The sequence below is a fragment of the Pseudorca crassidens genome, chromosome 9, assembly GCF_039906515.1.
Source record: "Pseudorca crassidens isolate mPseCra1 chromosome 9, mPseCra1.hap1, whole genome shotgun sequence".
Classification (NCBI taxonomy): domain Eukaryota; kingdom Metazoa; phylum Chordata; class Mammalia; order Artiodactyla; family Delphinidae; genus Pseudorca; species Pseudorca crassidens.
The window spans coordinates 66,754,640-66,782,330 of NC_090304.1; the positions used below are offsets into that span (position 1 = coordinate 66,754,640).

Sequence of the window (27,691 nt, forward strand, 5' to 3'; positions counted from 1 at the left end):
ATCCAACCTCTTTGCCTCCATCCAACACACTCCAACCCTGAATCTTCTGAAACAAGCCTGTAGTGGACACAGAGCCCTTGTGCTGAGGACTTACCAGACCTCCTTTAGACCTTCCTCCTTAGCTGTAGGAAGCTGCTCATAAGGAGACTCAGGAGGACTGTATACCTAACAGCGCTTCACTGAGGTGAGGAGAAGCTCTTCCGTCTCCGCACCCAGCCAAGTACATCCTATTTCTCAAAGTAGTCACTAAACCAATATTCTTTCTCCAAGAACAATGTACTGTGGGCTTCCCTGTTGGCACAGTGGTTGAGAGTCTGCCTGCCGATGCAGCGGACACGGGTTCGTGCCCCGGTCTGGGAAGATCCCACATGCCGCGGAGCGGCTGGGCCCGTGAGCCATGGCCGCTGAGCCTGCGCGTCCGGAGCCTGTGCTCCGCAACTGGAGAGGCCACAACAGTGAGAGGGCCGCGTACCAAAAAAAAAAAAAAAAAAAAAAGAATAATGTATTGTTATTCCTATTCTTACACCTTAGGATTCCACGGGGTGGGAGTGGGGAAATGTAAATAGTCCTTCATTCACACAATAAAATGTAAAGTACCTGAGAAAATTCTTATATCATTTTAGCTTGTTTTATCTTTAGACTGCTATCCCTATCTTTTCTTTTGATTCATAGCCAAACACTGCTATTTGGGAGTTGATGAGAGCAGAGATCCACTCACAGACAGAACTAATAAGTGACAGAGTTGGGACTGAATTCTAAAGTTCCTGTCATTTGTGTGAATATTTCTACCTTTGACCTCACATGTAATTTGTTCTCCCTTTCTTAGCTCTCTCTCTTATTTCCAGTTGCTGCTCTTCTGTTCCCTACATTCCCTTCTCCTCTTTTCTTTTCCTCCCATCCGTGCCTCAAGCCAGCTACAGGGTTACCACAGCTCTTCAATCAGCTTTCAGGAAGCAGACCAGGCCACATAAAGCATTTGCTTAAAGACCTTCAGATTCTACACAACACTTTACGTTATTTCTCCTTTGCCCTGTGAAAAAGTTCTAGGCCAGCTGAAAGAGACTAGATCTAGAAGCATCTACTCAGTGTGTAACACAGGTGAAAAGTTCCTGGATTTTCTGTTTTGAGAGAACATAAAAGTTTTCAGTGACAGAATATATACTCAAAAGTAAACAATCTTCTTTTTTTTGTCGTTGAAGCTGGGTGATGGGAATGTGGGAGTTCATTATACTATTCTCTCTACTTTTGTGTATGTTGAAAAACATTTTTATAAAAAATCCCTCTCTTCTCTGTAGTTGACATTCAGCAACTGCCTTCTTTTCTTATTCCATATTCTCTACTTAATGCTATGATGAAGAAACAATTTTCAAAATATAGTCTCATGTTGTACACCTTAAATATATACAATTTTCATTTTTCAATTATACCTCAATAAACCTGGAAAAAAGTTTCAAACACAAAGAAAGGTTAATTTCTGAAGTAATTTTCATATGACCCCAAGATTGGGCCAAACTTCCTAAACTACTCTATCAAGACAAACTTACTTGTGTATTTCTCCCTTTTTCATTCTCCCCCTTCTTTTTACCAACTTTATGCCTACAGGATGTAGGGATGCGGAGAAATAGAAACATGTCTTACAACTATCAGAACTAAAGCACAGTGCTTCTGACTGTAGTGGATGCAATCACATGAAAATGGCTTCATGACTGAGCTGAAACATCACACCTGAATGGTTCTTGATCAGATTTACTCCCCAAGCTTCCTGCTGTCCTAATAGGATGTGGGCAATCTTATTCAGCCACCCTGTAGGGTGTGCATGTGCTACAGGAGTGAAGGGTGTGACATGGCTACTTGGCTCCTGATGGCCTCAGGACTCCTGTTGGTTTTATATCTCATGAGGGCAACTAAGTTTCCACTGTTACTCATGGTGACACATTTCCCCTTTCACTGTCACCTGCAGCCCACACAGCACCAGATGAAAGGGTGTCTATCATCACTATTGGAGAAACTACTATAACTACTATATATATACTACTATATGTATATTATATATACTATATATATATATATATATATATATACTATAACTACTGTAAACTACCATAATGACTATAAACTACTATACTATACCTGTCTCCAAGGTAGGCCAATGTTGCCATCTTTCTTGATAAAATGGAATGTTGTTAATTATTTCACTAGATACCAAACTACATTTCCTCAATAATTAATAATCTAGGAAATACAGTCAATAACTATGTCATATCTTAGTATGATGACAGACGGTAACTGGACTTATCATGGTGATCGTTTAGAAACATACTGAAATATCGAATCACTATGATGGGTAACAAGAACTAACATAGTGCTGTAGGTCAATTATACTTCAAAAGTAAATAAAGACACAAACAAACTCAAAAAGAAAAAAAGATGAGATTTATGGTTACCAGGGGAACCAGGGTGGGGCATGGGGAGGGGGAAGTGGATGAAGGCCGTCAAAAGGTACATACTTTCAGTTATAAGATAAATATGTACTAGGGATATAATATACAACATGATAAATATAATTAACACTGCGGTGTGATACATATGAAAACTGTTAACAGAGTAAATCCTAAGAGTTCTCATCACAAGGAAAATATATTTATTTTCTACTTCTTTAATTTTGAATCTATATGAGATGACAAATGTTCACTAAACTTATTGTGCTAATCACTTCATGACATATGTAAGCTAAATCATTATGCTGCATACCTTATACATATACATATACCTTATACAGTGGTATATGTCAGTCATATCTCAATAAAACTGCAAGACAAATTAAAAATAAATAAATAGATAAATAAATTTGCTACATACAAATGGAATGCAAAATTTGGAGCAAATGAAGCAAAAAATTCTCTTTCTTTTTAAAGAATTGCTATTGGATAAATAACTTCTGTTTTTTCTCTAACCATTTGACACTTCTTTTCTGCTTGTTTTATCCTTTAAATACAAAATTTTCTGGCCTAGCCATCTTCACAAGTACATGTTCTCAAGGGACAAGTTCACACTGAAAATAAAAATCATAATACTTGCTAACATGTATTGACATGTACCTGACACTTCACGTTCCAGGCTGTGTTCTACATACTTTATTTGTAGTAGTTCATTTAAACTCATAAATGTGTGAATAGCTGTTGCTTTTATCACAATATTACACTAAGAAATGAATGTACAAAAAGATGAAGTAACTTGGCCAAGGTTTCCAAGTTTTCAACTTGACTAATACATCAAATTTAACAGCGGTTCCAATCCCAGCACAGCCTCATCCCTAAACCTTAGCACTTTGACACCAGTTATTTTTCTGGTCTCTCCCCCATAATTTGTTCAATTTTATTTGCATATCTTAGCATATAGTTTAAACATGTGGTCCCTGTCTCAGTTGCCTTTGTTAGAAACTGAATAAAATCTTAACCTCTATCATCAATGGGGAATATTAAATAAATTACAGTATGTTCCTACTGTGAAATATTATACAGTGATCAAAAAGAACGAGGCATATACAAATACGGTAACATGGAAAGTTGTCCATGACATATTGTTGTGTAAAAAGAGAAAATGATAAAACAAAGGATCCAACAAACAAATGCCAGACACCTATATATGCCAAAGTATACAGAAAAATACCTGGAAGAATATAGGTCAAACTCAAGAAAAGGACTGGGGAGTGGGGAAATGAGGAAAAGTTATAATGTGATCTTACATGCTTGTGAATTGTCTACTTTTTTATAATGGGTTCAGGCCATTTGTATAATGGAAAAAAATAACATTAAACAATGGGCTAACAATATTTGATAATGCCGTTATTTAGCTAGATTTCCCCTCATTATTATTCCATTTTATTTTTCTGACCTTATTTTCCTTTCCTTTCTCCATACACAACCTGGGTGCCAATTATACTGGGCTTTTTCTTTTCTGAACATTTTCTTATGCTTCCACCTCAACCCAGAGTAATTTCCTTTTCTATAATTTTAATCTCTCTAAAGAAAATCATGCACATATTATATTTTGGTACATAATTCATAAAAGGAAGAGTCCAAATATTCAGGAAATTTTCTGCATTTTGAATCAACAAGGTTTAATGAATTAAATATACTATTTCCTGAAGTTTAAAGTTGTAGAAAATAATAAATAGTTTAAAAGTTTCTGAATAATTATATTTCTTTGTAAAAAGATGGCTTACTTAAACATTAAGGATATTGTGACAGGTCTGAATGATATGGAGTGGAGTGTACACACACAAAAAGAAAAAGACACATTTCATTCTAAAAATTAAAAAATCAAAAAACAAGTTTCTTACCATTGTGAGAGTAAATGGATGGTTTTCCAATGCAGACACACTGGGACAATGTAGAACAATATACTAAAAAGCAACAAACAATTTTTAAATGACCAGAAAAGAAATCCAAATAGTCTAATGATGTTAATTTTCAAAAAATATGTAAAGATAAAGGGTATTTTAAAAGTTTCCGGACACTGACTCACCTGGCCAGGTCTTGCTTTAAAATTTTCTTTGACCATTCGGATTTCCATGACATCTGAGGGATGACTTATGACTGAGATGATGGTGACTGGTTTATTGCTCCGGATACACCTGTAAAGCCTTTCAGCACAATACAGGCACAAAGGTCCAGAAATCCAAAGCCAGGTCTAACGGAGAATTTTTGAAATACACTTTAAGAAACTCTCGTATTATAAGAATCTTTATATCCTGCCCAACTGCTTATTTGACACATTACAGTAATAATACAGTAATAATATATATTTTTTAGCATTCAATAATAAACATTTATTTCTTGGTAACATATCTGTAGGACAACTGGGGTGTTTGTTCCATGTGTCACATCATAGGACCAAAGCTTGAGGAGCAGTGGCTACCCCAGGTATGCTCTTGCCATGGTGCTGGTAGAAGTACAAGAGGACAAGCCCAATCAGACAAGCACACACATCATATCCTCTGCTCACATCACATCCACTAGCATCCCATTGGCCAAAGCAAGTTACATGGCCAAAGATATGGAACGCTTCATGAGTTTGCCTGTCATCCTTGTGCAGGGGCCATGTTAATCTTCTCTGTATCGTTCCAATTTTAGTATATGTGCTGCTGAAGTGAGAACAGTAATAATATTTTAATCTGTATTTTAAATAACAAAGTGTAAAGAAAAATGCGTAAAAAACAACAGATGCTCACTGCAACTTAAACAAGAGTAAAGTATGAAATAAAAGGGGAAGTAATATCAAGACCCTACCCTCTAGCCCTTGCTAAGGGTATAACTACCATTAACAGGTAAGCAAACGTTGTTTCATATATCCTTCTGTGCACACCAGAAATATATAATGTATATATATACAATATCTTTATCTAACAAGAGAAGAAAGGGAAGTAAAAGCTCAAATAAATCTGAAGATGATTTTAACAAAAATGTACCAGTTCAATGTTTGTTAAAAAAATGAGAACCATAGATATTGATAATGCACACAATGTATATGCATAATGTACGTATACAAAATGTATACCCAACGTAAAATACGGATATGCACATATTTTTAAATATGGGTATACCACATGTGTTGTTCACAACTTACTTTTACGTAATATGAATAGCAGATAATATTTAGAATTTGGAAACCATGACAATTTTGCATGTGTGCTGGAGGGATAGCCCTGATCCCAGGATAACTGCGTAACCTGTGTAGCCAACCTTTCTCTTACAGCTGCATACTTTACCTCCCTCAAAACCTGGAGGCCTCCAACCCAAACTTATTTTCATGGTCACTTCTTTAAACCTTATTTACAGAGTTATTCCAGAACTATATTCTTCCACGCAAATCATGCCTCTTCCTCACATTTGGTTAGAAACTGTGTGAAGAGTAAGCATCACAGGACAAGCTCTGCAACTTTGGGGCAGTCACCATTCGAGCATCAGGTCGCACACAAGTAAAGTGGGAGTCCCAATACCTGCCCTCCCTAACATATAGTATTGTGTGAAGCCCAGAAAAGCAATGAAGGTTGTAAAGTCTAATAGAAATCTAGAGGGTTATTATTAATAATAAACACAAGACTAACACTCACTCACTCCAAAGTCATCTACAAACTCGACCTTTTGATCCCCCTTTCTTCTTCTTAAAACAGACATTCAACATCACTATTCCCTGATTTTCACTTGCTACAGACAAAGAATACAGGGCATAATACCCATGTGGACAGCTCCCATGGCCACAAGGGAAGATTAGGACCTTTATCAAACTACTGGCTGGGTCTTTGGGAAAGAAGTTTTCTAAGAGCAAATCAACAACCTGGTTTTACACTCTACTTCTCCCACGTGTTAGCCTGTAGAGTTTGGTCAAGGTATTTTATGTGTTTAAGCCACAATTTCCTCATCAGAAAATTGAGGATGATACTAATTACTTCAAAGAGTTGTGAATACTGAAGAAATTATGCATATAATATATTTTAGCATAGTTCCTAGCAGATGATATTAAGCATTCAATAAATTGATTTTACAGCTTAGTATTTATAATATTATATATAATATTGTACCATAATATTATAATATACCATAATAATTATTAGTAGTAGTACTAGTTCTTTCACTATTGTTTTCCTTATTCAACTTATTTTTCTCAATGCATAAGGAAAATATCTTTGCTACCTTTCTTGTGGCAAGTACCAGTGCCACAGTATGCAAAGACCATATGATCAGTTAAGCAGGGATTTTCTATATTCTGTAATATAATAGGTCTTTCTCGTTGAGCTGTCGGCTGCCTATAATGAAACAATAGGTACTAACTTGCTATTGAAACATCCTGAAACATTCTCTTCTGCAAGAATAATTGCTTCATTACCTTCAAAAACATGTCTAAATACAATGTTGATCAATTGTTATGGAAACATGGACTTTGCAGAGACTATTAAAGACATAGAATTAATCTGACCTGTGGAAAATTAGCTTGGAACCTGGGCTCTTCCATACAAATCTTCACAAATGTGTTCTGGGTAAGCTCATCTGGTTTTGAAAATCCTCCAGGGAAAGATTCATGAAAATGTTCGGAGAGATACTCTGGTAAGTGAATATTCTGGTAGCGGGTTCCATTAAGATTGATGCAGCCAGGAGGGTGCGTATCTAAATTAGTTTGATACTTAAGCAGCCCTCTAAAGTTAAGAAAAAAATAAAAACAAGGAGATGAAAAAGAGGTTGAAATCAGAGAACACAGTACAAGAAAATAACCTTATTTTCTTGTTAACTTTACACAGCATTTATCCAAAAAAAATGCTTCTCATATATCTTACTTAAGAGCAATTGAGAAATCTTAAAACTTTTAATAAATTCTTTACTATGGAACTAAATCAAAAAATTTAGACCCCCCCCCACAAATGCCACAAATACATGGTAGAGAAGACACTTGCAATCTTTCCAAATATTCTTGAATTTGACAGCCTTTACTTCAAGTCTATTAGGCATTCATACAATCACATACAAGTTTTCACTTCAATGAACACTATAATGATGAGTACTTTCACTATAATTTCGAACACAAATGGAAAAGTATAGGAATCATACTTGATTTGGCTAAGACTAGATAAAACAAGCCTTGTTGATTTACAGAGAAACGTTAAACAAACATAACAACAGAAACTGGAAGCTTGCATCTCCTGTGATCTGAAAACAATACACAGCAATCAGGCCCTAAACCTGCTTACTTTTCAATTTCTCCATAAACAGCACCACATAAAAGGCTCAAAATAATGAATCAGGAAGAACTTAAAACCCTAAAATCCCATTCTTATTATTTCATATTTTGTGAGATTTAAGATAACCCTTCAACTTTCTGTGCTCTTTATTTCTTATAAGGAGTTAAGTAAGATCTACCTCACAGGGATAGTGCATGAAATCATAGATTATATAAAAAAAATTTTTTTGGCATAAGCAAATCTTGAAGAAAAAAGTAAGATTTTGAAAAGCATTGAAAATGTTTATTTTAATTTTGAGATATTAAAATTTTGGTTTCCAAAATTATTTTTCCTCGTTGTCTATGTTTTTAAATTACCCTTCATGCTCCCAAACAATCAATTTTAGTACATTTAAAAAGTACATCTTTAAGTTCACCACGGCTATAATTTTACAAATGATATTACAAGGATGATATTTTCAAACAACAAAAACTATAACAAGAAAACTGACACTAAATAGGTCAATGACTTAGCAATGACTAAGGTAGTCTTTGGTGGAATGTACCATCTACTCAACCTGATCATTCTCCCTTTTACCCCTTTTACTTATGTTCAATTCCCTTTCTCTCTTCACTTTATTTTACTTTCTTCCCTAAAACCAGTCATTATGAAGTCACTGGAGAGCACAGAGAACACGTCAGGAGAATCTAAGTAGTGGCTGTATTACATAACATCCATGGTAGACCACACACACATTTTTTTTCAGTAATGCAGTAGATATGGCCTAGGTATGGAATAAATGAATGCATATTATATAAATGTGAGCCAAGTACTCTTTAAAAGTAATCTAAACTCTATAAAAGTAATCTTTTATAGAGTTCTAGTCATATAATACAATTGTGTCATTTTAATACTTGAAAAATCCATTAATTTGATGCAGCTTTTATTACAAGTAATGAGTTACCCAAAACTGTTGCTCTTACTAACTATCCCAAGGGTAGTGGCTGATGGGTGGGCAGGCCAAAAATCTCGATCATTTTTTTCTATTGGTTGCTAAGTTGAACAAACATTGGCATAATACAACTGGCAGTATCCTAGATGGTGCTACAGATAGTCAGATCTGGCCCCTAACACTCCAAAAACTTAAAATCCAGTTTAGAAGATATCTTTAGAGAAGCTGAACATAACTCAGACCACAAATAATAATTTGAGTAGAGTGATTTGATAAGAGCTTAGTGGGCTTCCCTGGTGGCGCAGTGGTTGAGAGTCTGCCTGCCGATGCAGCGGACACGGGTTCGTGCCCCGGTCCAGGAAGATCCCACATGCTGCGGAGCGGCTGGGCCCGTGAGCCATGGCCGCTGAGCCTGCGCGTCCGGAGCCTGTGCTCCGCAACGGGAGAGGCTACAACAGTGAGAGGCCCGTGTACCGCAAAAAAAAAAAAAAAAGAGCTTAGTAATGTATAGAAGACATGAGGTCCAGTCCAGAGCAATTTGTATACATTTCACGTTACCCTCACCACAGCTACCTGAAATACAAATTATTATTCCCATTTTACAAATTAAGAAACTATTTTAATAAATTAATACCCTAGGGTCACACAGCTAATAAGTGGCCGAGCCAAGATTTGAACACAGGTCTGACTCAAATTCTAAGCTCTTCACCTCTTACTATACAGCATGTTAGTTCACTGGATCATTGGATCCTCACAACATACCTTTGAAAAAGTAAGGGAGGGGAAGGTCAATATTTATTAAGAAAGTATGTCAGGAATTTTGTAAACATCTATTTCCCACTTAAAATTCAAAACAAAATAACATACCAGGCCTTTTTATTCCCATTACACAGATGAGAAACACAAGGCTATCGTTTAGGTCAGAGATTAATTAAGTAGTAGTCAAAGCATGGGATTCAGAAACCTGAGCTCCCTCACTCCAAAAACCTATATCGCGCATAGAAAATCAGTTGGTTAAAGAAGTAGACATTAAGGGAAGGGGTTCAAAACAAACAAAAGCCTGGCAATTAGGTCAGATAGAGAGAGAGAGTGTGTGTGTGTGAGTGTGTGTGTGAGTGTGTGTGTGTGTGTGTGTGTGTGTGTGTGAAGGGGCTGCTTCACATCAGGCAAAGAAATGTTATTTATTCCTTCTCCTAAGTCATCACAGCATTCAAGTGGGCATCACCCCATGTGCTAATGGTCCTTAGAATGACAAATGTTTTTACTATGCAGTACAAATCTTCAGGACAGCCCAATCAAATAAACAATGTTGCCATTCTTGGTGTATAAAGTAGCATATAATATTCTAAAATCCCTTTTAATTTTGAGAGTTTTATGTTATTTTAAGCTATTATTAAGCTTAATGGCATAGGTTACCTCTGTCTATGCCCATTAAAATGGTCTTTTCTTTGTCTCAGATTGTAGTTGTTGCCATTGAAGAAACATGGATAAGAGAGAAAATATCTACGGGCAAACAATGATAAGAAGCCAAAACTATCATTCATCAGAAAAAAATCAAGCATGGAATCTCTGGGTTTTTTGGCTAAATTAGGTGGTAAAAATACTGACGGGTTCAAAAGGAAGGACACTGGCAGGTATCAAACTTAGTATTGGAAGGATAGGTAGTACATGCCAGACAGGTGCTTGCTGCTTCAATACCTATTTCCACAAACTTCATAATACATTTGTGTGGTAAAGGTCAGTAGCCCCATCTCAGAATGAGTGAAAACATTCAGAACTGTTAAGTAATCTGCCCAAGACCACACTGTCAGTCTGTAGCCAAGTCAGAGTACAAAGGCCATACACCTTCCCATGTGCTAGACCTGCTCCCCCTGCAGAATCCCCATTCTACTTATGAACAATATACTGAAATTGAAGACCAATGTGTGCAATGAATAAACTTTATGGCTCTACATGGTGATATATCTGGAAAAGGAGGTAGTATATTTCTACCAAACCAATAATTTTATGTTATTTTTTAAGTTTAAATAAATGCAGTAACTTACTTTTTCATTGTACTAGTAAAAAATAAAACTTTTTTAGTACTGGTACAGAACTTTTTAGAAATTTTAGAAATTTCTTTGGTACTACTGAAGAAATTCTTAGAATTTGCAACCCTAGAATATAACATTTCTTTAAAAATTATATTTCAAGTCCATAAAATAATTTCACTCTGAAGGATTTTGAATAGGAATGTACATTAGATATTATAGATGCTAGATTGATAGATAAAAATCAGATATCATCTTTTTAATCCAGTTACTTCACTGTGACCACGTTTGTTAAAACTGAGTTCAATATTACATGTGGTCTTTGTGATTTCTTTGAATCCCTAGTACCTATATTTATTTCAGCAAACATAATAGACTTGTCTTTCTTTAGAGTTTAATGCAATCTTTTCAAATACAACAGAGCCCACTTTAATTAACACTTTAAATAATGCACAGCTGTATCTATCTGATGAATAATCCTGATTTTCTTCCTTGCCCCACATCACCACTGAGATACACCTATTTCACATTTATTATTATTTAAGTTTTGAAACGTATTAATTTAAACGATATGGCCTCTGTCTTTAAGAAGCTTAGAATTTAGTGCACTTCTATCCAACAGAACTTTCTGTGGTGGTGGAAATGGTCTAAATCTGTGCTGTCCAGCCATGGGCCACATTTGGCTATTGAGCAATTGAAACGTGGTAGTGCAGGCAAAAAATTGAATTTTTCATATTATTTCATTGTAATTAATCTAAATTGAATAGCACAACTTTAATGGGTATAATTAGGCATGAAAGCAAAAACAACTAAAAACCAAAATGAGTAAGGCTATATAGACGTATAGTGACCCCTGGAGAGTACATAGAGATAATGAACTCTGATTATGACATTCTGGAAAGGGCTTCACGGGGAAGCAACTGAAGGATGTGGAGATTCTAATGTTAGAGACTAGGGAAATGGCATTCCAATATGAGGGAGTAGTATGAACAAAAGCACATTGTTTATTCCCAAATTAGTAGAAGGGATAATATCTTGTGCATTTATATATCCCTCTTATAACTACACTCACTGCCAAATCTCATCAGCCCTCCTGCAAGTTTCTTGCATGTAGTAAGTCTTCAGTGAGTTTCTAGTGAATTGATTTTAAAAGCAAATAATAACTACATAATTTGTTTGAATACAGCAAGTGCATCTAAAAGTTAAAATAAAGGGAGGGCTTCCCTGGTGGTGCAGTGGTTGAGAGTCTGCCTGCCGACGCAGGGGACACGGGTTCGTGCCCGGGTCCGGGAAGATCCCACATGCCGCGCGCAGAGCGGCTGGGCCCATGAGCCATGGCCGCTGAGCCTGCGAGTCCAGAGCCTGTGCTCCGCAATGGGAGAGGCCACAACAGTGAGAGGCCCACTTACCGCAAAAAAAAATAATAATAATAAAATAAAGGGAACATTCTTATATTGTTGTACCTTTCCTAATTAAATGAAAAATCATTTGAAAGTGAAAGAAAAAGACGTTAGTGAATGGTAAGCAGAGAATATTGCCAAGTTAAGACAGTGATGTGGCAGAGAGTTGGGGAAGGAGGCACATGGCCTATGTGGGAATAGGAACACTTATTACTAATTTATTTTAGGTATATTGCATTATGTTCTAAAAGAGAGATTTTGAAGTATCTCTGGAATGTCTAGCGTCCTTCAATCATGAGAGATCAAAGATTTTATGGTGTATCAAAACACATGGTTGTGGACACTATTGTTTTTGCACTCATAAGGATTTCAAGATGTGCTTTCAACACTCAACAGTGTTTCCACAAAATAGGTTTCTTTCTTTCTTTCCTTTTTTCCTCACTAGGCATTATAGTTATACCACTATTTTTTAATGCCTGGCTGTGACAAAGTCATAGAAAATAATATAGTACACAGAATAAATCCTACCAGGTTAAAACATAGAAATCATAAGAACTTTTTACGGCAAAAGTTAAATATTACAAAACACTATGCCTGCCAAAAAGAGAATCACAAAATCATCTCTACTTTAACTGCAAGTTACACATTCTTAACAAATGCAGTGTTGCTTATGAGACCTTTATGTTTGTGGTGATTTTAATCCTTTTTTAAAGTGGAGAAAAAAATCCTTGTCCCAGGAGGAATCTATTTTTTACCTTGTATTCTATAACATACAAAATATTTCTTTTCTTTACAGAAAAAATATAACAACTTGTTTCTGACCATTCTTTTTACTTTGCTTCAAGTACAAAAAAAGAGCTTAAGAAAATACATCTAAATTCAATATTGCAAAACCCACTGGAATTCACTGGATTCTGAGGAATCCACTAGAATATACACTACTTAAGGTCAAAGATTTGTCCTGTGCCTCTATTTTTCTGGTGTCTGGAACAGTGCCTATAATCTGTAACAAGTGTTCGATAAATATTCACTGAATGGATTAATAAATGGCTAGAAGTATATAAATAATTTTTTGTTGTGGTTATTTTTGAAACACGTGATTGAGGAGTCACCCGGTTTTAACAAACACACAAGTTAGTTTGAACTCATTCTAATTTCAATAAAGATGTCTAGACTTTAGCAAATGGCATTTAGTAAAATAAACCATGTGTGTTCATTCAACTTTGCAGGGAATAGCATTAAATAGGTCTGCAACTTACAGCATCCCTCTTCACCCTTGAGTACTGCAAAGTCCAACCTGAGATCTCAGCCCTGCCCTGAACCTGAGCCCATCCTAACCTAGGTAGACAAGTCATCAAGAGAGTCAATCCTATCTGTTAGCAGCATCTAGAAATAGAGTGCTTTCCTAAACTAAGGATCCAGCGTGCCTCAGGGAAACCCTAAGCATCAGATACCCATCCAACCAAAGCTTCTACTCTCGCCCCCACTTTGTCGGGTCTAGCCAGATTCTTGCCAGATACTTGCCTCTGCATTCTTTGCTGGGCTCTTGCTACAGATAGCCGAGTGTGCTCGCAACCTGCAGCTTGAGTGGAGCATGTATTGTGTCTAGCTCTTGCTGGTGGTGATGCCCAAGGTACGAGACTGGGCAACACAAACAGAGCCAGCATCATGGGTGTGTGACCTGTGTGCTCTCACGGGACCCTGATCTTAGAAAGGCACTGTAATTGGTTCAATGCTCTGTTGCCATCATCTTGAAATGCTTAATAATTTTCTATCAAAGGGCCCGCATTTTCATTTTGCAGTGAGCCCTGCAATTAAGCACCCTGCCACAGACACAATGCAGCTGGCAAAACAAAGCCTTGGAGTCTAAGGACATAGGGTCAAGATCCCAACCCTCCCTAAGTGTGTGAAGGCAAATAGGTCATTTTAATACGTTTTCTCAGCTGAAAGCGAGAGACAGTGCCTGGGGGCTTACCCTCTACTTCACAGGTATATAAAGGAAAGGACTTTGATCTCTTGGGAAGGAAAAAATATGTAAGCATCTAATATTTGTTACTATTTCCTCTGCTTTCAGGCTTTGCTAAAAGGGCAGTGGGAGAGAAAAGGATTATTCCACATTTCATAAAAAACATTAATGTACTGAAAATATTTTTACCATAAATTTAGCCCTAGTTCCTTCTCCTTCCTCCCCAACTTTCTCACCCTGTACCTCTAGCCAGAACCACTTGTTATTATAAATAAGGTCCCAGGAGAAACACTGAGGTTAAAATTATGTGAGAAAGTATTTGGGCTGAAGCTCACTACTTCTATCCTCAAACTGGGGAGAACGTTAACTCACAGTTTAGAAGATTAAAAATGCATTAGTAAGCATAGCTCATAGCATAAATTAATTCATTTACATGAAAATGCTTCAAATATACTACACATCTCTGTCTATACAATGGCCTCCTTATGGGAGAAAATACCGCACGATCTCAATTCCCACCACTACCTGGCTTTCAGGATAAAATATCAGCAAAAATAAATAAATCATAAGACTTTAGTCAGGAATTATTACATAGAAAAATCATTTTTTACACAAGAAGGAAAATTAATCCTATGAATGGGAAATTAGAAATGGGAAAAAACACATACATGTCTAAAGATCATAGTTGTATAGAACACTATATTTATTAACATATGGAAAATATGTAAATATTATGAGGGGGATTTGAATTCCACATAACAAAGACTTAATCCCTCAGGAATTTTATTCCCCCAATATATTTTAAGTAAAAAATTAAAAAACCAAAAATGTGAAAGAAGACAAATAAAAAGAGATGAAAAACTTTCCTCCATGATCCAAAGAATTTTTAGCCACAGAAGCACACAAAAATCTCCAGCAAAAATGTGCCAGTCTACAACACAACGAAAATAGTTAAGACTTAAAAGTTAATTCTTCAGGCACAGGAATTGATATTCCAGCTGCCATAATAACTTATTACCTAGATAACACTAAGTATAAGTGACAGGCCCAAAATGGTAATCCAAGTTGCATTTAAATAAATACACAGATTATTTTTATTGCTATCTGCAATACTTTAATATTTGAGGAAAATTGGAAGGGCCTAGAAGAATAACACATTCCTAGCTAAAAGCCAATTAATACAGTTCCATGTAATCTAGCAAACACTGAGTGAATGATGATTTAGGATTGATGATGAAAGGGATTCCACTGATGAAGATAAGTAAGAAACAGTCCTACCCTCAAAAACACTATAATTTACCTAGGATACGTCACTCTGCTATATGTTCTTTTCTCTTTCATACTGTAACTCGCAGATGCATAATGGAGGTAGACTGCAGAGAATTTTCTACTATTCAACTACAACTTCAGCTATAACCTGACTTTCTCCCTTTTACCTAAGGTTTTATATAGTGTTTAATATTCTGTACTTTGGGCTTAACATACAGCTTCTGGGCCTTCCTTTCCCGTGGCTTCACCAAGTTTCCATTTGACATTCTAAGAAGAGCTGGTGCCTCTCCCCAGTAGGAATATCCCACAAGCCTCTCCTCCTTCCACATCAGTGTGGGTAAAAGGAGCCCTCAGGGTTTCCCTGGTGGCACAGTGGTTGAGAGTCCGCCTGCCGATGCAGGGGACACGGGTTCGTGCCCCGGGCCGGGAAGATCCCACATGCCGCGGAGGGGCTGGGCCCGTGAGCCATGGCCGCTGAGCCTGCGCGTCCGGAACCTGTGCTCCGCAACGGGAGAGGCCACAACAGTGAGAGGCCCGCGTACCGCAAAAACAAACAAACAAACAACAACAACAAACAAAAAAAACCACAAAAAAACCAAAAAGGAGCCCTCAGTACAAGTGCTTCTAAAAGAGAAGATTCTTGGGAATCGACAACTTCTAACACTTAACTATATTGCATAAATACCTCCATCCCCCAAGAGTATATTCTTAATTTTCTCCTCCTAAGGGCATAGTAGAGGGAAGATAAACCAACACAATAGGCCTAATCTCATAAGTATTTGTCTACCCTGGGTTAACTTCTTGAGTTTCAATACCTATGAAGCTGACAGTGCCTCTGGTTCATTGTCATTGTTGACAAAGGCTGCTCACTGTGTTCCTCGGGTTTAAAGAACAAATGTTTTTAGAAACATGCACCTAGAAAACCATTCCTTTTAAATTCTCTGAAAAAAATGATTCAAGCAGAATATAAATCATGTTCTACAACGAACTCTTGCCAGCAGTAGTCCCAAGTGGCAGAAAGCTCTATTTAAAAGAATAACCCAGGTCTCATTTTTGTAATAAAATATAGTCTGGGAAGTCCAGCTGGCTCAGTTATTCGCTATTGTTTGGCTCTCACTGCCATCTACACCTTTGAGAAGGACCTTCCCCCTTTCTTTCCCAGAATTCTCACATTATATTTCCTCTCTTACGTAAATAAAAAATAAAATACAGTTACTACCCATGCAACACTTCCGAGAGCTAAAGCCAGTGGGAGCGTTGACTGTCATAAAATTGAAAGTCTAGGGTGCCCTATCTCATTTAAGGGTGCCCGATCTCATTTACGATGCTTTCCCTCCACACGCCTTTCAAAGGAGTGGGGTTAGGCTCTGGGCTGAGACTCTGTGACATTCATAATTGCTTTTCCCTCCAATACCCTTTCATCAGTAAGTGAGAATGGCAGTATATCTCGCCTCCTGATGAGTTTTTCAAATGAAAATGAAGAAAGAAACGTCCAGTTATATTCATGGCTGGAAAGAGGAAACATTTTTGGCTTTTAAAATTTTTTCTGAATGTCTTCTGAATTGAAATATCTTTAGTACAGTGTACAAATGGCAACCTCCTAGAAAGGTGTGTTAAAAATCAGAAAAAAAATTCCTCAGGAGAAGGCTTGTCTTGCAAATCCCAAAATAAACCTTTATCATTAAAATCAGTTGAACCTTTGAGACCTAACAACATTATAAAAACTGTTGCCCTTTAAGATTATTCTTTTGATCTGCTAAGCAGTTTTCGTTATATGTTTATCAAATTACTTTGCTGATAGGAAAATTTGGGCTCTTCAAAAGTGCAGTGTCTTTATCAAAACAAAAACGATTCTTCAGCAAATTAAATGTGGAGTTTCTTCCTTACACAGTTATTAGTATCAGTACCAGTATAATTTTTTATCCTGCTAACATTTATTGAATATATCTATATTCTGCCTACATTGCTGCATTCACTTATTTAAACATGAGACAACCCTGATATAGATATTTTATTATTAATCCCATAAAATAGATGAAAAAGAAAGGGCAAATTATCTGGCAAGGCCATACAGCTATTAAGTGATGTAGCTCTTAATTGCCATGTTATACTGACCTCCTAGGAAAAAAAAAATTAATGTATTTTAAAAATCTATTTGAACACTGATAAAACATCTGAATTTAGTATATATGAAATGTGGGTTTTTTAGGGTGCCATGCAATAGAATTGCTTATCCTAATGAAAAAAATCTAAAACATAGGTAATAGGAATGAAAACTAGGTTAAGCTAAAGGCATGCATAATCGTGGAACATGATAATTGGATCTTAAATAATATTGAGTTGTAATATTTTGAGCAAAGAAGGTAAGACTTCCACTTTGCCAATATAGATTGCATACCCCAAGAACATCGTATTTAATTTTGGTTTCCAGATTTGAAAGGGATACAGGGAAGCCATGCCAAACTGTAGCCAGTTTGATTTACTGGTTAGGAACGTGGGCTCTGGAATCTGATACCTGGGTTCAAACCCAAGCTCTTCTATTTACTAGCCATGACTTTCAGCAAGTTTCTTCACCTCTCAGTGCCCCTGTTCTCTCACCTGGACAATAGGCATGATATTAATGATAATGATAATAATAATAATAACAGCAAATTTTACCGGAGTTGTTGGGAGGACTTAATGAAATCAACCATTAGTAAGATAAGTACTCAATGAATATTAACTATTAATTTATTCAAAGGAGAAAGTAACAGAGGAACAGAATTTAAAGAAGGAGAAGAACTCAATTTCCATGGCCTCCAGAGTCACAGACTTTTAAATCATTGGGTAGAAATTAAAGTAAAATAGATTCTGTTTCAAAAGAGAAATGACTTTGTGAAAGTGAGAGTTTTCCAAAAACAGAATGGGCTTTTCACAATTATATATTTACTTAGACATATTGTAGGGAGACTCAAAGATTCTTGGTCAAAATCATCTTTTGAGCTTCCTTCAAAGTTTGAGATTCTATAAAAATAAAATTGACTTTAGAAAATCATATGAAGCAATTGTTCGTCCTTATTACAGAAGTCTGATTATATAAGGAAACCAGTCGACAATTTCAAATTGCTTCACTGTTGAAGTCAAAAATTTTCTAAAATTTCTAGCCCACATTGATCCTTCAATTCTTTAGGCCACCAGAATTCTTGAAAATAAAATATGTTTACACTTGGAAAATATGCAGTTTAAAATTGTCTTTAGCTCTTTCAACTCTTTTTGTTTAATGTCAAACCAATTACTAATTCTGGGAAACTAAGTATCATATATTATATAGTTCTTTCACACTTTATTATAGTACTTACCACATTGATAGAGAAAGAAGCAAATGCCCAACAAATAGTGCTTTTCTGTTCAAATCTAAAGCATACCATTAACAGAAATCTCAATATAAATTCAAGAAGCTTGTTTTGAATAGCTGCACTTTACTTGTATAACCAAAAGCTAGAGAATGACATTATCAAGGAATTTTATAAATAAAGATATGTCTAAGTCTTCAACATTGGCACAAATAATAGCTTCAATAGATTTACTTGTAGATAGATCCTTTAAAGATAAAAAAGAACATTTTGAGAAATGTTGCATTTTAAGAAAGCTGTAAGATTTATCAGTAATAATTTTTCCTACACCAGAAGCATAATCTATGTAGTTTTATTAAAAATTAAACTTCATAGAGTTACAAACTTTTAGTTATAAGATGAATAAGTTCTAAGAATCTAGTGTACAGCATGGTGACTACAGTTAATAATACTGTATTGTATACTTGAAATTTGCTGAGAGTAGATCTCAAAAGTTCACACCAGAAAAAAAAAAAGAGGAAACTATGTGAAATGATAGATGTGTTAATTCACTTGTACACTTTAAATACATGCAATTTCATTTGCCAATCATACTTCAATTAAAAAAATTAAACTTTATAAAAAATGTGCACTATAGAATGCTTAGAGTATTATATATTTGTTGCACAACAGTTATTTCAGTATTTTAATAATTGTTTTCTTCATTTTTATCAATCATATGTAAAGAACTATTAATTCAGTTGGTATAATAGAGTGATTATATTTAACTCATTCTGTTGATGTCTTTGGTTATTTCTTTACATAAATTAAAGTCACTTTCTGTTTATGACCCCTGTTCTACAGAAGTAAAATCAAATTTTAAATATACCTTCTTTTACTTCCAAAAAAATGGAGAAAGGACTCTTAATACTCTCTAACTTCAGAAGCCTGTTAGAACTCCTGAAACTTAGAAAAATAACTCTACTTTGAATTACAAAGAAACAGATTTTCTCAGTTTTAATTTAGTACAACATAAAGGCAAAAGAATGCATAACTAATTATACTAACAAATTATTATATTTTTCTCTCATCTGTTATAGCTAAAGAGAGAGAGAGGAAGAGAGAACAATTCCAGATAAATCAAGATATTAACCTCTTTAAAAAAACTTAAGACCAAATCCTTAGAAGTACTGAACTCTCCAAAAAAAAAAGTATAACAATATAAGTTTTTGAGTCAGAATGCCTGGATTTGAATCCAGGATACATCAGTTAAGTAAACTTTAGCAAATTATGTACTCTCTCTAAATCTGTTTTCCCACCCATAAAAAGGGTTTAACAATATTATTTATCCTTATAAAACTATAATCTTGGGCTTCCCTGGTGGTGCAGTGGTTGAGAGTCCACCTGCCGATGCAGGGGACATGGGTTCGTGCCCCGGGCCGGGAAGATCCCACATGCCGCGGAGCGGCTGGGCCTGTGAGCCATGGCCGCTGAGCCTGCGCGTCCGGAGCCTGTGCTCCGCAACGGGAGAGGCCACAACAGTGACAGGCCCGCATACCGCAGAAAGAAAACAAAAACAAAAACAAAATCGAAACAAAAAAACACTATAACCCTTTAATAATATAAATCATCTAAATCATTTTGAATTTATGCTTGGCATATAGTAAGCACTTTGCAAATGTTTTAAATTAGTATTTTCATTAGTAGCACATCTGTTTACTCATAGTCCATTTTTATGATAATAGCCCTGGACAGGGATGCAAGCCATTTAAAGAACAGAATATAAAGCAGTTTTTCTCTACCAAGGGCTTTCTCGGTGCCCTAATGCTCTACAGAATGTGTTAGCCCCACAATGGGAAAAGAACAGAACCCAGAGGTTCCACTGATTGTGGCCCTCTTCCGTGTGTGGCAGCCATGGCTAGCTGGAAGTCGGGATTATGTATGGCCATGTGTCTAATGCTCTACAATTATATGTTCTAGAACCATGATACAGAATAAATTGCACCAGGACGTAGGAGACGGAGATCCACATAATACTGATGTCTAAATCAATGGCCTCCAAAACTGGGGGAACAACATTTTGAACATGCACCTTGAAATAAATATATAATTTATGGATAAGATTTACTGTACTGACAAAGTACATTATAAAACATTCTGAAGAAAAAATTAACAGCAGGTCTGAACTTTTCTCCAAATACTGTTTCCCTGGAAACATTTTGAGTTAGGATAAACAGGGAGTGCCAGCTGTGTCACCAACCAGCATTGATTATTATTGATGGAAAGCATCTGGACCTGGAGGATGCTGAGTGACCTCAGCTTCCTGATGCACTGTGTTCTAGCAACTGAGGGCATCCCTTGAGGAGACTTGGACTGTTACCAAGAGACTGGTTCCTGTGGAGCATGAGCCTTCCCAAGGCAAGGTAGTCCTTGTGTATCCATATGGTCTCATCTTAAAACTGAGTTACTACATTCAGGTAAGGGAGAGAAGGTGGAAAATGGTTACTGTGCATCTAGAGGGAGCCCTACTGAAGAAGCACCTGACATTATCCTGTTGACATTCCATGTTTCCTGTCCTGTATCCCTCTACTAAACCAAGTGAACCTGATGCCAGACAATAGCCTATTGTGTCATATTAGTGTGAGTGTCAAGACAAAATCACAGGTCCACTCTGTAATCATGCAGACATATAGATACACAAAAATATATTATTTATTTACATCCTCTGACCTAATGAATTATTTTAAGCACCATACATTTGAGTATACTGCTTGGGTCAACATACTTTTCAGAGTATTGGGGGTAAATTCTTTGTAAAAACTTGGGATGCTATCTCTCTTCCCTTTGTGATTTTCTGGTGTTTCTGACAGATCCTTGTCTTTGGGTCTTATAAATCTTTGGCTGTCTCTGCAAATATTAGTAAACTAGTAACTCCACTGTTACAAACTCTGCAGCAGCAAGACATAATGAATTCCTGAAAATTCAAACACTAAATATCTTCTTGAAGTTCTTCAGTTCCTACTCACTTTCTTTTAGAGCTTATCAGGATATAACTATAGGGGGCTTTAAAAACTACAACATTGTGGGAGAAGTAACTCTGTCTTTCCATTTTAATATACTTTTATGCTAGTTTTGTTAAAACATGCTATGTCGAAAATAGAACTATTTATTCCACTCTTGACACTACCCTCAATTCCAAGTAACCAAATAATTTTACCATTTCCTGTGAAAATTTCTATAGAGTTCTCTTTTATTACCCCATTTTTAGGCACACATAGCTTTAAAAACATTTGTTTAAACTTACCCTGATACGTGTAACATCAGCAGCATGTAGAAGACCAAGAAGAGATTATGAGTGTACCAGAAGATGTCATAGTTAGAAACTCTGAAAAAACAAATAACTTAATTTCAATTCCACTCTACACTCCATCTCACTAAAAAAAATCGTGCATCCTTTCAAATACATGTCACAATTGAAAGTTAAAATATGAGTTTTAACTCATATTTAATATTTTAACTCATATTTAATAATGAGTTCATCTGAGATTTATCTATTAATATCAAAGTATTAACATACCACTGCAGAGAGAACTGACAAAAATTATAAGTAACGCTTTATCATTTTGAAGGTTCTTTGTATTTCAAATAAAGATACATAGAAAGAATTAAAATCAGCTGTTTATATTAAAGTTATTATGATGTAAGGCAAAGGTGCAGGCAATAGTCTGCTAATACGTACTTCTGCTGTCCTTTTTATCAAAATTCTCAATTTGCAAATGACTTCTAAGACAACCAATGTTTCTATCCCAATATATATTTTGAGAGTAGTTCAAAGGAAACTCAGATGGAGAGAGACTAAATAAGTGTTCATTAAAATTTTCTCTTATCTTCCTGGACAGTGTATAACTTTAAAGTAACACCTTGTGTTATTGTCCTGGGGGAGGACAAAGAGTCTGAAGAGGAATGGGTATAATAAACACAACCTAGAATGTTTGAGAGAAGTAAAAAGACTAACAGTTATTTTATTTCATATATCTCGGCAGATAGTCATGTATTAGAATCTTGGAGGTGGCGGGCAGGTATTCGTAAAAGCTTAGATGATTCTGATACAACCCCTAGAAACTTTAGAACCCCCAATTTAGGCAAGAGCTAATAGAGTCACATTTACATGGGCCACAGTTTTTGCTATCATAAACAATATCATTAGCATCCTTGTAACGTATGCCTTTTTGCACAGATCTGCTTCTTTTTGAATCTAAATTTCTAGAAGTGGAATTATGACATCAGAGGACACACATTTTGTAAGGCTTTTGATACACATTACCTATTGCTCTCTGAAACATGTTTATAAATTACAAACCCAATCATAGTGCAGGAGGGCCTGTTTCCCCAAACCCAGACTCCACTTTATACATCTTCAGTATTTTGTATAAGTGGAATTAGGTATTATTTCATTTTTGTGTTACTCACTTTGTATTCTCCTGTGACTTATCTGTTCATAATAATTACCCATTTCTATAGCATATTTCTCAATTGTTGTGGCTTAAACTATTCAAATTTAAGAATGTACTACTTCCATATGAGTGTAATAATTTTTGCAATAGCATGTTTATTTTTCAGTTTTTATACTGTATATTGACATTCAGGAGTTTTAGTTTTCATATTGTTAGGTAGCCAAATAGTTCCTATATTTTTCCTTGTCCATTATGAGAGCTGATAAAATATCCACTTAAAGTTTCTTCTGAATCTTTAGTGGTATAATTTTTTACAGTAAACTGTAATTTATCTAGAATTTAATTCACTTAAGCCTTACCTTCCTCATAAGTTTATAATGGCACCTTTACTATTTAGCAGGTTTTTACATATAGCGAAGTCTTTTATAGTGCTTTCTGTCTACTATCATTTAATTCAATGTCTTGGTCATTTTTGCAAGTAAGTCCTATTCTGGTTGTTGTTTTTTTCATTGAAGTATGGTTGACTTACAATATTATATTAGTTTCAGGTGTACAATATAGTAATTCCCTATCCTGTTTTAAGTTACTGAAGCATAATCATTTTAATATTTAGTAAGCCACACCCCGCCTCCTTTTATTCCACTTTGGAACATGTATTTGGAAAGTCTCCATACACAATTCCTTACAACCCAGAATATTTGACTGAAAGAAAGAGATTTTTCAAAAACAGGAAATGATATATAGAAATGCCTCTCTATTTCCCTCTTAGTTACACAGAACAGTCCAGTAACCAGAATATTGCATTGGCTAAACATTCGGGTTACTCGAGACGTTTTCTACCCATGAAAATGAAGATAATCTTAAGGAAGTCTAAATAATCTGACCAAGAAACATCAAAATAATGGCTGTGACACTCACCGTATTGCATATGTCGAAGCTGTAATCATCAGGAAGAGCACCAATACCATGCAGACCCCTGTCAGGCCAGGAACTATAAAAACGTACATAAGTATGTTTAACTTAAGTCATGCTGAGAAAAAATGTACAAAAAGTTATTACCTTAAAATTCAAAGTACTAGGCTGATCTGTGGGAAGCCCAATTCAAATTGTATGTCTCCTTGTATGTTCCCTCTTTAAAAAGCCTTGTTTGAATTAGCGTAAGTTTCAAGGTATTTAGGACAAAGCAGAGTCTTTTCCACCTTTAACAGAAGAGTCCATTTTGGTATTTTCAAATATTCTACTCAGAATTGTGAATATGTGCATACTTTTATAGGGACATACTATAACTAAAGTCAATAATTAATACAACAGGACAGGGTTGACATTCAACTCCCTTGTTGTTTTGGTTTTCTCCACCATAGTACTAAACCCTCCTTACTCTCACCTCCCCGCTTTTACGGAACTAGTAGCTCCTTCAGTTTCAATGACAAATAATTTCTTTTGGGCTTCACTAACTAGAATAATTTTCAAGAAAAAAATAAACAAAACCTGAACCTTTCTAAAAACTGCAACTTCGAGTGTAGAACAAAAAATGGTGAATTTGAAGAAAAAAGTTACAGTGTTGATGTTTTAAGAACACTTGCAGACATATTTCCCCTCAGAATGGAAAACATTTTGAAATCAGTGCTTCTGGTAGTACATAACATTTTGTAAAGTGTGTAAACATGTCAATTTTCAAAATTAATACTGACACAATAGATTGCTACAAATCTAGTGTTAGCTCATACAGCACGTCCAAGATGAATAGGTGATATGCTTTATCAAAGAGTGAAAATCACAATAGCCTCATTTCTTATTATCTTATTACTACCAAATAAAATATTCTGTCTATAAGTCACCTTTATTTACTCTTATAATCATACAAGCAACAAAAAGTACTAAATGACCTAGCTGAGAGATTCCATCTTAAATCTTTGTAGAAAAGGTATTGAAACAATTCTGCCTCCAAAAGTATAGACATACCCCCACTCTTCCTCTTGACAAGGAACCACCTATGAAACAGAAGGACCATCAGGGACTATAAGCCACCAGCAGAAGCAAACAAGCTGGGGACAATATAAGAGCAACAGGGATGTGCACCGTTAGGATCACAGAGGGTTTAGAATCATTAGAAAATAACATTAGAAATCCCAGTACAATAGAAATGAGTTTCCACTTGTAAAGGGACACAGGAGAAATAAGGGAGTTGGTCTTTGGAACTTAATACTGGAGTATGCTCTCCTTTCACTCTTCCCAATACACAAATTTGGAAGCCTAACAATCCTTGCCTTTCCCAGATGTGCCTAATCCAAATCGTCTCTTCTCTGCACTTCTTTCGTAGGGTACTCCCTTTCCCATTGCCCCAGGTGAGTACTTACTTCCTAGGGGGTAAGAGAAGAGCAAGATAACTACACTAGTTCACAGGAAAGGACAAATAGTGCAGAAAATTACTGTTTAAAAAGAACAGCATGTCTACAAAATAACCAAGCTTTTCCACTCCCAAGAATATACCCCCCCAAAACACAAACATATATTCACCCCAAACTTGTTCAAAAATGTGCATAACCATTTTATTTTTAATACTCAAGGCCTGTAAACAATTCAAATTTCCATCAACAGATGAATGGATAAATAATTGTTTATCTGTACCTGGAAAATTAACCAGCAGTTTAAAAAGAAAGAACTGCTGATACACACCTATGCATATATGACAACTCAGATGAATCAAAAAATTTATTAGACTTAGTGAAAAAAGCCAGACTGCCCTCCCCCACCAAAACAACCTGAAAAAACATAAGCTCTATGATTTCTTTTATACAACATTCTAGAAAATCAGAGCATTCTTTAGTGATAGAAAGCAGATCTGTAGTTAGGAGGGGTAGAGAGCAGGACAGAATGATGGACATATTTGTTATCTTGATTTTGATCATGGTTTCACATGTGTATACATATATCAAAACCAATCAAGTAGCATGCTTTACATATGTATAATTCAGACTGCTTCAATTGTAACTGAATAAATTTAAAGAAAAAAAAAAAGGAGGTCTGTCTCTCTGGCTTCAACTAATTTCACTTAAAATGTAAAATTTGTGGTTGGAGTGGCCTTTCCAGTAATTTTATTGAGGCTCTATGAATGTCTACTGTGTCTACACACAAGGTTTCCTATGTAGTCCTGAACATGCCAAGATTAGTTACAGAATGTCTGCAAATCACTTCATCGGGACACCTGAAAAAACAGAGTATGTTTAGAACAAAGTTATAATTTCCAAAGGGTATTATTGAAACATTAATTCCTTGAGGTATTAATTTCTATTACTCAAAAATGTTATAACCATTCCTTGAAGAATCACAGGGCACATTAATGTAAAGCTTCTGAGAAGTACTAAAGTCAAGAATCCAGTGTAAAATTGAACAGATACTTCCTCAAACATTTAATTAGAGCACATCTTTTAGAGCAGAGCATGGAAAACATACTGGAAAGACTTAGAGAGGGTGAAATAGTTGACCTCAGTCATTTGACTTCAACATGAAGTAGAGGTCCCAGACAGCCTGGGGTATGTATATATATTCTGGGATTGCGGTCCTGTTACTGTCCCTTAGGCCAAACCCCTAGCTCACTGAATCTCATCTGTAAACTGAGGATCAATTCAATGCTTCTTAAGGTTCTTTCAGATTTATGAAGTTAACTTTTTTATCTAAAGAATTCATTTTTCCTTTCTGTCTCCCAGAAGTACAAAAGGATCAGAGTTTGTAAATTATAGAGTAATAGACTTCAGAGCAATGAAGAAGAAAAACTGACTTATAATTAGCAATGAAAAAAATTGCAATTATGGTGGTCAAAAAAAAAGGGTGGGATGGGTAACTTAAAAAACAAAGGGGATTCTGGGGGGGAGATAAATTAGGGGTTTGGGATCAACATATACACACTACTATATATATTGAATAAAACAGGTAAACAACAAAGACCTATTGTAGAGCACAAAGAACTATACTCGATATCTTGTAATAACCTATAATGGAAAAGACTCTGAAAAAGAATATACGTGTATACGTATGTATAACTGAATCACTTTGTTGTCTACTTGAAACTAACATAACATTGTAAATTAACTATACTTCAGTAAAAAAAAGAAAAAAAGCTATGGTTTTCTTTACTGGAATTAAACAAACAGGTTGGCCAACCAATCATCTGGAATGTTGCAGAGAATATCTATGCAACAAGTAGTAGAGTTTAAAAATAAATGACTTTTATCCATTCAGTGACTATTTTCTAGGCATCTGTACTGTACTGTTAAGTGCTAGAGGAAAAAATGAATCCTGCTCTAAAAGAAATCCCAGTCCAGTGTGGGAGACAGCGTAAGCAGGCAATTGCAACATAGGGTATTAAGTGCTGAAAGAATGCTAAGCATTGAGTGTTTTCGAGGTACATCAAAGGGCATCCTAACTTAGCGCTGGATGACAGCGCAGCCAAGTCCCAATAAATTAGCCTCTATTATCACACATATTCCAAGAGTCAGGAAGCACAGGTTAAAAATTATTGCGCTAGTCTAAGCTCACTGGGGAAAGTTACTTGCCAAAGTGAAGTACACTGTGAACTCTCAGTCTTCAAGTTATGA

The 27,691-nt window shown here is 35.7% G+C and overlaps 1 protein-coding gene and 1 non-coding gene across 9 annotated transcripts in view; both read right to left on the reverse strand.

The window, feature by feature from the left end:
* Nucleotides 1-27,691, reverse strand: part of NOX4 (NADPH oxidase 4) — a 154,411-nt gene that overhangs the window by 82,657 nt on the left and 44,063 nt on the right. For all 8 annotated transcript variants that reach the window (XM_067750666.1, XM_067750664.1, XM_067750663.1 and 5 more), the window contains 5 exons: nucleotides 24,015-24,087; nucleotides 21,947-22,027; nucleotides 6,979-7,195; nucleotides 4,528-4,692; nucleotides 4,343-4,405 (listed from right to left, as the gene is read on the reverse strand). In XM_067750666.1, coding sequence (XP_067606767.1) covers nucleotides 4,343-4,405; nucleotides 4,528-4,692; nucleotides 6,979-7,195; nucleotides 21,947-22,027; nucleotides 24,015-24,087 — 599 coding nt within the window. The remainder of the gene's footprint in view (nucleotides 1-4,342; nucleotides 4,406-4,527; nucleotides 4,693-6,978; nucleotides 7,196-21,946; nucleotides 22,028-24,014; nucleotides 24,088-27,691) is intronic.
* On the reverse strand, nucleotides 5,053-5,159 carry LOC137231389 (U6 spliceosomal RNA). Its single transcript, XR_010946511.1, has one exon. It is a non-coding gene; the product is annotated as a U6 spliceosomal RNA (small nuclear RNA).